General features: G+C 34.8%; 1 protein-coding gene across 1 annotated transcript; it reads right to left on the bottom strand.

The window, feature by feature from the left end:
* Nucleotides 1-7,848: 7,848 nt before the first annotated feature.
* On the bottom strand, nucleotides 7,849-9,794 carry LOC112524122 (probable (S)-N-methylcoclaurine 3'-hydroxylase isozyme 2). Its single transcript, XM_025133781.1, has 2 exons — nucleotides 8,850-9,794; nucleotides 7,849-8,499 (listed from the first exon to the last, which is right to left on the bottom strand). The coding sequence occupies exons 1-2, from the start codon at nucleotides 9,750-9,752 to the stop codon at nucleotides 7,885-7,887; spliced, it is 1,518 nt and encodes a 505-aa protein (XP_024989549.1). The 5' UTR covers nucleotides 9,753-9,794; the 3' UTR covers nucleotides 7,849-7,884.
* Nucleotides 9,795-11,656: the final 1,862 nt, after the last annotated feature.

The raw sequence follows: 11,656 nt of genomic DNA, 5'->3' as shown, positions 1-11,656 counted from the left end.
TGGGAGTTTGGGTCTGAAGTTTTAGAATTATATTTCTTAAGAATATATTAGAGGATTTGGAAAATATCACGTCAAATAGATACGTAAAACGGATTTTTTTTGGGAGATCTTTTCTGAAATATTTTTGTTGGATGTTATAGATTATTTCTTTATGAACGTGTAGACGAAAACCTCATAGAAAACGAAGGTCCGAACGAAAAGTTATGAATAATTTAAGTGTTAATGGTCAAAATGGGTACCTAGCCGGGCCAAACCGGCCMAACTCGAGTTTTAGCATTATAAATTGGAGTTTTGGCCCATTTTCCATGTCATCTAAGTCCAGAACTCACACACACACTAGAGGTGCGATTTTCACACACATAGGCGTGATTCAACTCAAATTAAAGAGGAACTACAAGATCATTGGAGGATTTGATCATAAAGTAAAGTATAATCTATTTTTGCACTTGTTTTTGGTTGATATTCTTGTTATATGGATTGCATGATGAGTTAGAGTTAGGGTTTCATATGGGTTTGATCTTAAGTGTATAAAATGAGTTCTTTTTAGTGTTTATGGCTTGAAATGATCATTAGATTCAAGAGATTGTCAAGATTTAAGCAACTTCATCATATGAACTTTGACTTGATTAAGTCAATGATTTGGGAGATAATATAAATGATAAAATAAAGGTTGGATTTTGGTTGTTTATGTCAAATATGTTATATTAAGTTGAGATTCAGAAGTTGGAATRGTTTGGAATCGAAATGGTTTGAGGAAAATGTATGAAAATGAGAATTTTCAACTTTTGAATGCATTGAAAGTATGCAGACTTTGAAAATATGTATAAAATCGTAGAAAAATCCAAATGAGGTGAGGCCAATTTTCTTAGCTAGATAATTGAGTCTAGTTTATTTCTTGTTTGATCAAGGCAGGAATTCGAGTTTAAAATGGGTAAAACAGTTCTGCATGCAGCAACTGTACATAGAAATTTAGGTAAAATGTTCAAATAGGATATGTGTATATCATGAGTTTCTTATATTGATTGCTTATGAGATTTTGTACATTTACTCCAGGGGGTAATTAGGACATGTCTGATATTTTGGAAGCAATCTAAGTGTGGTAGATTGGACTTGCTTTGCCAGCTCATTCGGAGCTTTTCGCTATTGTACGGTTGCCCGGTGAGTTATATAGTTAATTGTTACATATTGATTTGAATATATATATATATATATATATTCATAAGAATGTTTTTGGTCTTGAATGGAGTCACACGATCTTGATTTGTCTTTGATTCCGTCTCTTGAGTCGATTCCTTATTACTATCTCGATACATCGGTTTGCTTTCTAAATCCGGACTCGTTGTTTTGTTCCTTGAATTGTACGCCATAGTACGAGTACTACTTCGTGTGGTACACCGAAAGTTTATGGCAAGGTCAAGATCCCAGGTTGGACGTTTGAGACTTTTTGCGGTTGTGAATACTCATTGCTCGAAGAGGAGGAAGAGCAATGAGTAGGGAACCTTGGCACATACCCGGTAGAGTAAGTCGGGCAGTGCGAGGTTTCCCGTAATGTATGATTCTGACTCGGACTTTGGCATGAGCCCGGGAGGTGAAGGATGGGGTGATGCACTGTCCTCGTTATGTTTACCGATTCGATCTCTTGGTATTCTAACGTTGTTGAATATATTTGGTCGTTGATCATGTCTCCTTGTTGTATTGAGCACCAACGGTATGGTATATTATGGTGACTTGAATATGGAATCCTATGATCTTAGCATCCGGTACGTAATTGTTCACTCGGTTTCTTGTAAGTCTTGGTTTGCATATGGATGATGTCTTGAACTCTTTTATTGATAAGAGTTTATTATGTATGTTTMTAAACATGTGCGATATTGATATGTAATACTTAACTATTTAACTCACTAAGCGTTGGCTTACCATTTAAGTGGCAACCTCTCTCTGGAAAGAAGACGGATAAAAAGAAAGAACCCGTTGTTTGACTCGAATATTTGTCGGGGAACTTGAAGATTTCGATCTTGCTTTTGGTAAATAGTAGCTTATTACCGTATCTCATAGTTGTAGTACGTGTAGCTTGTATATAGTCATGTCCCGTATTCTTTTGCTACTTAATTCGGGTTGTAAGTAAAAAATCCGTTATATCCGGTTTGGAATTGTGTTAAAAATTTTCCTGGAAATTAATATCCCATATTTTGAGGTTAATTAATGTTATGCCCAGATCTGTGTGTTTCAAAGGGTTGGTCCATTTTCATGGCCTCTGGTCCTTCATGGCCTCTTGTCCTTCATGGCCTCTCGTCCTTCATGGCCTCTGGTCCTTCATTGCCTTTGGACCTTCATCGCCTCTGGTCTTCTTCCAGACTTAGCCATTTCAGCAGCCTCTGGTCCATCGCCTGCCTCTTGACCAATTCATCGCCTCTGGTCTTCTTCCAGACTTAGCCATTTCAGCAGCCTTTAGTCCATCGCCTGCCTCTGGACCAATTCATCGCCTCTGGTCTTCTTCCAGACTTAGCCATTTCAGCAGCCTCTGGTCCATCGCCTGCCTCTGGACCNCGCCTCTGGTCTTCTTCCAGACTTAGCCATTTCAGCAGCCTCTGGTCCATCGCCTGCCTCTGGACCAATTCATCGCCTCTGGTCTTCTTCCAGACCTAGCCATTTCAGCAGCCTGTGGTCCATCGCCTGCCTCTGGACCAATTCATCTCCTCTGGTCTTCCTCCAGACTTAGTCGTTTCAGCAGCATTATCAGCTTTTCCATCCTTGGCCCCGATTGCTTTGACAAATTTTTTAGAATAATTTAGGATCAATTTTGGTCCTAATAATTAATAAATTATATTTTATTGAAGATTTTATAAAATTGGTAATTTGGGGTTTGCTCAAGAAAGATGTCACATCCGTTAGTTGGTGTTAACGTCCATTAAAGACCAAATATGTGGTCACTAACCATTAATGACTTCTAGTGACCAAAAAGGTAATCACTGACTAAAAGGACATGAACAAAAATCATGCTAATTTCCACCTCAATTGTTTTGCAATAAAATTTAAACATACTAATTTGTAGTAAGGAAAATCAAAAATATTAATTCCATTTTCATAACGTAAAATTCTTTGATTCAAACGAAAACAAACACGTCATTACCATATCATCTACATATGTTTTTATGTACATCCTAAAAGATTTTAATATCACCATTTACACCAATTATCGCTTTCAAAATTTCTTTTATTTTGCAAACTTGTATTTGGGATTATAAACTTTAGTTATGATGTATTTATGTTTTAAATTGTATGGTTGTGTTGTTTATACACTATTGCTATGAGACTCTACCTGCCATAACTCGCGTTTCCGCTTTAGCGGGGTGTGACAATTTTTCTGTCTTTATTTATCATACTTTATATTTTTCGCAATTTACTTTCCGTCATGAGTAGCTTAATTTATTAGCTCGGGTGTATGACGGGAAGGGTGAGATTGTACATCAAAATAAGGTAGACCGTTTTTATGTAACAATAATGTTTCATTATTTCATTCCAAGTTTTATAAAACAAATAACACTTCTTGACGAGTTGATCTCTGAAAAGTGTTAGAGTGTCATGGACTCTAAGCTGAGCAATTGATTGCACGTCAATTTGGATGATATGAGAAGTAGACTTGAGAGAGTTGCTAAMAAAGAGATTTGTTATMCGTATTTTCTAAATTGTTAATTCTCGACAGGTTGATCACTTTGAAGTGTTAAAGTGGAATAGACTCAGAGATAAGCCATTCAGAACACGTCAACTTGAATGATATGGGAATCCACTCGAGAGAGTGATTTTTTTAACAAAGAAATTTGTTTATCCATATATTTTGAAGACACCTTTTGTCACTTTCATTGGTCCGGATACCTCATAAAGATATGAGTGAAAAACTATAATATCAGTACATTGGTGAAGTCCGAGATGAATACCTTCAAAACAAATGGTGAAAATAGTTATTACTGATTGTCTACTGTAGCAATTTGTCAGCATAGTCTCATGCCGTAGCATTTTGACAGCATTGGTCTACTGGAAATAGTATTTACATCTCACCCCGAAAGTCATACACCCTGGCTTTCTTTTATCATCTATTATCTCATGTTAATTTTTAGTTGTGTTAACTTTTTTCAAATCAAAGTCTTTGAATTCGCCTTCTGAAATCATTTCCTTGATATTACTTTCATCTAAACTTTTACTACAATCCATGTGGACGATATCTGGTACTTGTACCACTTTATTACTTGAAAGACGATATTGGGAGTAATTGTATACTTGCTTTTGGTCCTAATTGTAGTCTATGGTGTGTTAATACGGACCCGATCACTACCCATCGTTCATAGTAAATCTTTCAAGTTTGAGGGTTTGAATTTTAAATGGGGGAAACCAAAGGAGTTCTTTTATTTGATAACAGAAGATCATTAACACTACGTATCTTCTAAAAACACCGATTGTAGAAAATCMTKCAACTGCTGAWCGAAAGTYTTCAATTAGAAAATGGGAGAAAAATGATTTTTTGTGTCGAAACTACATCGTAACCTACTTAGTTGATGAACTTTATGACTGCTACTCAACTAAAAGTAGCTAAGGAAGTTTGGAATGCTCTTACTGTGAAATACGACACTGAAGAACTTTTTAGTAATAATTATGTTATCATCCTCTATTTGAGGTTTCAAATGGTGGATGACAGATCTACCATCTCATGAGTTGTAGAAAATTGCCTAGGAGGTGTTAGTCGAAGGAATGGTTATTTGTGACCAACGTCAAGTCTTGGCTATTATTGACAAGCTCCCACCTGCTTGGAAAGAGTATAAAAACATGTGGCACCATAAGAGCAAGGAGTTCTCCATCACAAGCCTTCGAATCAAGGAAGAACATCGAATGTTATAACCGGGTTTCAGACAACCTGGGTCAAGGTAACCTTTATGTGATTATTATGTGAAATACGTGATTGACATGCATGTTCTTTAATTAAATGCATGGATAGTATGCGTAAATGTGAAAAAGATGATATTGTGCATGCATGTGTAGGTGTTCACCAATATGTGTGCACATAAATTGAATTAGACGTTGGTTGGATAAAGTGCTTAATTGGTTTATTAATATATTATTTGAGAAGTGGGTAGCCTTCATATTTAAGAAAGGTTGCGTTTTTAAATATTAAACCCACCACCCAAAGAGTTTTATATGAATAAATCTACCACCGTCTCGGTTAAGGAGATATATAAAGAAAGTAAAGAGTCAAGATCTTATCTTATTTTGTTTTTGGGAAAAAAACCTTTTGATAGAAAAGAAAGTATGTGTGTGGCGGTGGAAGTGTTATTGAAGAAAGAACTGTTGCACAAAAGTGATTGAGGAATCTGTGTGATTGAACCTACAAATTTGTGCTTATAAGGTGAGTTTTATTACCAAATTCTTTTAAGAAATAGTATTTGAAACTGCTTGGTTTTTGGAAGAATTGACTCATTGAGGAAGAATGGTAATTTCTGTTTCCAAACAGTTTTGAGTTGAGTGTTATGAATCTGGTTGAGAAAATTGCTTTGGAAAATAAAGAAGGTTTTCCTTCTTTAAAACAGTATGACTAATATCCTATTTTGAGGATTTAAAAGAAATATTGGGTTGGAAATGATATTAAAAGAACTGGTTGTTCTTGAGTTTTAAAGTTTTGAAGGTAAATCTGTTTTGAAACCATTATTAGTTAAAAACTATAGAGGATATTCCTTCAAGACGGTTGTGACTTCGGTATGTCTTCGTTTGGGATTAATCTATAGATTTTGTGGATAAAACTATGGAGGTTGTTTCATCAAGACGGTTATGACTTTTGTCTGTCTTCGTTTGGAAATAATCCAAAGATTTTGATGAGAAAATAAAAGTGTACTATGGGATAAGGGTGGTCAAGCCAAGATACATGAGGTATACATGTAGTAGGCCTTGCAAAACTGCATTGTGTATAACTAACCCCATGGACCGACTATAAATGTAATATAATTAGCACTAGTAGATAAAAAGAAATTGTTTAAGAATGCCTAGTGATATCACAGAGATTATTTTGTTGCTTGGATCATTAATAGGTAGCGTGAAAACTATGTCAATCATAAGTTTATTAAACCAATCAATTAGAATAGGCTGTACAATAAATACGAGTACATTTACAAAATTGATATCTTTTCTTACCATAAARCATTCTTTCCTTTCCTTAATTTCCCTTCGTACTCAAGAAATCAAATAAGAAAAATTATTTCTTTTTTTCCTTTTATTTTCCTTCAATTTCTTTTACTTTTTTCTTAAATTCGAGAACACGTCGTTAAGGTCTATTAATGACCCAAGTGAGCCATTAAGGTCTATTAACAGTYAATAACGCCCAATATGACACATCTAGACACAAATGACCATTAAGAATCAATTAGACACCTTATGCCCTATTTGGGTATAAATGTGTCGTACTGGGCATGATTGGCCGKTAATGTACTATAGATCTAAATAGGTCATAATTGGTCTTATTAGTCGTGGATAGTCATCTTTTGTCAATGTGTTCCATTATAAGGGTGTAAATGTGCCACAATAGCTCCTAATGGCTCGTGAATGTGTCGTTTTCCTTGAAGCAAGTCACAACAACAAAATTGGGTTTAAARGACACCCCAATCTCTAAGCGTCCTAATAGACCGTTTTATCGGACTTAATTTATAGAACCAAAATATAAAGCGTCCTATCTAAAGGTGTTGTAAAAAGTTTTATATGACGTTTTTGGGCGTCTTAACAAGTTTTTTAGGATATTTTTAATACAAAGAATCACATTAGCAACTTTATATTTTGAAAAAGTGTCCTATAAACTCAATTTTTTATAGGACATTTGTTTTTATAGGACATTTTTTCAAATAGTGTCCTATAAAGTTGTTAATGGGACGTTTTATATTAAAAGTGTCCTAAAAAACTTATTGCGACGTCAAAAAACGTCATATAAACTTATTACAACGCCTTTAGATGAGACGCTTTATTTTTTGGGTCCTATAAACTAAGTCTTATAAGAAGGTCTATTAGGACGCTTAGAAATTGGGAGTGTCCCATAAACCCGATTTTGTTGTAGTGAGTAAAGTTGGTATTGTGGTTCTTAACGAGCCCAAATGGGCTATAGAAAGTCTGATTAAACTTTAATGAGTCTAATTGAGGTATAACGGGTTGTGGTGGTTCTTAATGACTTGTTATTAGGTCGTTTTGGTCTAATTGGTTATAATGGGTCTTATTCTCCTTAACGAGTAAAAGTAAGTCATAATGGATCTAAGTGGGTGATAATGAGTCTGATTAGAACTTAATGGGTCTGCTTGAGGTATAGCGGGTCATGGTGGTTCGTTATGGCTCGTTAATAGGTTATTTTGCTCTAAATGAGTATAATGGGCATTATTCTCTTTCACGAGTCTACGTGGGTCATAATAAGCCTAATAATGAGTTTGATTAAACTTCAWYGAGTCTAATTGAGGTATAACAAGTCRTCGTGGTTTTTATTGGCTCGTAAATGGATCTGTTTTGGTCTAAGTGGGTATAATTCTTATTCTCCATATTGAGTCTAAATGGATTCAAAGTGAATCACATAATGAGTTTGATTAGACTTTAATTGTTCAAATTAAGGTGTAATGGATCATTGTGGAATTTAATAAATAGTTGAAAGAAAGACCATGGATTTTTGGACTTTGTATTTTTTTATTTCTAAAATACAAACAGAAGATAAAAAAAAGGATCGCTAGAGGAACATAGAGATTAAAGAAGTCTGCTTCTTTTATTTCATTTTAAAAAACATAAAATATAATAAATTACATATGAAATAGAATCAATTCATCGTTTAACTTTTGAATTAAAAAATACATATAAGAGGAAACTGAATGTGTAAAGCTACTCATATCCTTGTTTTGTTTTGAAGATTACCTTCAATGGGTTTTCCATTTTCATAGCAATCCCGAATTTCTCACTCATATCAAGCTTCTTAGGATCAGCATCATTTGGAAGAATCAAGTCAAACTCACGAATCAAAGATGCCAATATAAGTTGAACACTCTTGATACCTGATGGCATTCCAGGACACATCCTTCTCCCTGAACCAAATGGCAACAACTCAAAGTCTTGGCCTTTAAAATCCAATTTTGAGCCGATAAATCTTTCAGGATTGAAAGATAAAGGGTCATCCCAAATCTTAGGATCGCGGCCCATTGCCCATAGATTGACAAATATTTTGGAGTTCTTCRGAATCGTGTAATTCATAACTTCACAAGTTTCAGCAGCCATATGTGGAAGAAGAAGTGGCACAGGTGGGTGTAACCTCATAGCTTCTTTGATACTAGCTTGTAGATAAGGTAAKTTAGAAASTTGAGAGTCGGTGATTTTTTCCGAGTTGATTTCCCTTTTTATCTCTTCTGCTATTTTAGACATGACCTCTTTGTGTCTGACAAACTCGGTCATAGCCCAAACAATTGAACTGGTTGTTGTGTTTGTTCCTGCTACGAATAATTCCTGGGAACACAAAACAATTTYGGTTGGTTAAAGAACATCTATTTTATAGAATGCAATTAGGATAGTCGAGATATACGTCATTGGTATTAAAATGATTGTTGAAATATATAATGAAAATCCAAATAATTGTTTGTGTTGATTGTATATTCGATACAATGTTTAACGGACTACTTCTGCATATGTCTATCAATTTGTCCCTTGTGTAGCAAAAGTGATCTTCGTTTTGGGAGTCACTAAATACATGCATTTAGCCATTTTTAACGATTTTTATGTATATGCTTATCATCCTATGCAAATATTTCTTTTGTTACATATCCATATTTAAGAATAWATAGCCGAGAAAGCCTTACCGTAACCAACTGATTGATTTGATCGTTTGAGTATCCATTTTCAAGCATGYGATCCAAGAAAGACTSTGCGTGCTCCGATGACCAAGTTGAAGAATTGACATGGGCTCTTCTTTCCTCTATTATATCTTCCCAGTAAGCAAATGTTTTCTTATATTCTCTCATGGTTCCCTTTCTTATTCCTTGGAGATCAAATCTCTCAAAAATTGGGAAAAATGAACCAACATCTTTTATTATCCCTCCATACTCGATTATTTTGTGTATTGACTCGTTTAATCCATCACGAGTCGCACTGTCATCTTCCAAATCAAGGAAATCTCTTGAAAATATAATGGAAGTCAAAGTGTTGAACAATGTAATAAAAACTACATCCTCCATGTTAATCACTTGTCCTTGCTTTCTATGCAAGAAATCCAACAGATGGCCTAACTTTTGCTCTCTTAATCTAGAGTGGGATTCTAAGGCTTTTGCTGAGAACAATTCAGTTCGAGAAAGGGTTCTTAAGCTTTTCCAGGTTTGGTTGCASTCTGACCAAATGAGGGAGTGAGGTATTAGGGATGGTTGTTGAAATGCACTAGGCACAACACGAGAGGAAAGAAAACGGTCTTTAGTCTTRAGAATTTCCATGGCTGCCTGTGGTGAAGACGCAACCACAAGAATCTGTTTGCCTAAGCGGAGAGATATAAGAGGACCATATTCTTTGGCAAATTTGGCAGTAGAGACATGAGGTCGATCACCCACTTGATGAAGGTTTCCGATGATGGGCAACCTCGGTGGACCCGGTGGGAGTTTCTTCGAAGATGATGGTTTGGCTAGTTTGACGATGAGTAAAAGAAAGAAGAWTGTCGATACAACAAAGAGTGGGGTCGAGAGATCGTTCTCTCTAACAAAACTTGTGATATCCATTAAGAGTACTTTGATGATGAGGTGTAGGGTTGTGTGTTGGTTGTGAATAATTTTGAACTTGGATTGGGTGTATTTATAGCCTAAAAATGACATGCTTCATGTTTGAAAGCAACTCCCAGGAGGTTTCTATGAGTACGTACACTGGTTAAGTAAAACTTGCACTTGTTTTGAAGGGAAAACAATAATATATSTAATTAGTATGGTCAAATTAAGTTTACAATACTATATTAAATGAATAAAATATTTGGTTTCCATGCATGGGTATGTTAATGATGTAGACAAATTAAATCTCTTCAAATTCTATGCTATAAAAATGTTTTAAATTGTTATCCGAATTAAATATTTGGTCTTTTATTACATTTTATAATTGCCACCATATGGCGGCCTCTCGTTATTCATATGTCATCGACACATTTTCGTTCCTTGGCTTTAATATTTATCCTTAAGTCATAACTAACCTATAAGTTTGCATTGGTGCACACACATACACACAAATACATATATATATATATATATATTTATTTATGGTACATATACTGTAAAAATTAGAGTCTCAAATAAGTTAAATTATATATTTCATGTTTAATATGTGTAAAATTCCATCCACGAAATTTGAAGGTTTTTTATATATAACTTTTTTATGGATTGGTAACACAATGATGTTTGTTGGGGAAAACTCTAATTTCCATCATTRTGTATGTAGATTTGTTCCATAATTCCTTTGTGTTGTGAAATGTGGGTACTGCAACCACACCACCCAGATGTGTAACGTGACCCTCCGACATGATCCTAGGTCATGTAGACTAGATCATGTAGCTGGTGGTTCTTGAGCCAGAACTCACGGTACATAAAACGTGCGCAATCGATCCTAATTTTGTTGGATGCGATGGTAGCATCATGTGGCTYCAGGATCGCAACCAAGACATGAACATTCGGTACAAAAGTTGTGAGGGTGACTCTCGATGGTGGCCTCACATATGAAGGATCGAATATGGGAATTTTTGACGTAGACGAGCCTAGTATGCAACCCTGGGTCACATAGTTAAGCCACATGTCTATATATGGGGATTTATATTAGATATTTTTCTCATTTGGTATCTCATTTTCTCTTTCTGTTACCTTACCCAGTATAGTAGGTTTTGTGGAACAAAAGAGAACAAGCTGATTTTGGATCAAAGAATTATTGTAACTACATTTGTAACCTCCCTTTAATTAATACAATCAACATTTTTCCCTCTAGACGTACATCATGCCAATAGTGAAACTACGTTAAATCATGTTGTCTCGATTTATGTGCCAWCTTATAGTATACTTGTTTGTGATTGTTTACTTCTTGTGGGTCGATATCCTGTGGAAAGGTGGGACGGGCGTCCACCATGGCCCAAAACAATATAAGGGCTCTTTTTTTAGTATATATTGTAGTAGTTCAAAACATTTTTGTTAATGAAGGAAACCTAATCTTTTTAGTATATAATAATAGTCSAGAAAGAATTAAGTAGAAACAAGGGTCCAAAATATATTAATTATTTACATTGGAGAGGAATATTTGTAAAAGTTAAATGATCCTTTTTTTCTATGGCTAATTGCAAATATTGAGTACGTGAATCTAAATACTTCACCATTATACGAAAAGAGAAGACCATGATCTTGAGTTAAAAGGACATGTGCTTTTGATATTGAAATCGATGGCTCTGAAAAAGTTTTATTCTATCCTAAAAGTTTAAAACTATGAACGAGAAAACACATCAATATGGATGAAATAGATACTCAAATAATTTATACCGTTTCACACAAGATGCTACTTTGAATAGTCAATATTATTAACGGTGTATGTATCATATATGAGGTCTTTGATGGTATAGAACATATATAATTTTATATATTGAATAATATATGTAGACAAT

This window comes from Cynara cardunculus, assembly GCF_001531365.2.
Source record: "Cynara cardunculus var. scolymus isolate 2C chromosome LG 13, CcrdV1, whole genome shotgun sequence".
Lineage (NCBI taxonomy): Eukaryota > Viridiplantae > Streptophyta > Magnoliopsida > Asterales > Asteraceae > Cynara > Cynara cardunculus.
Note: the sequence above shows the minus strand (reverse complement) of the source record. Positions and strands in the feature narration are given on the sequence as shown.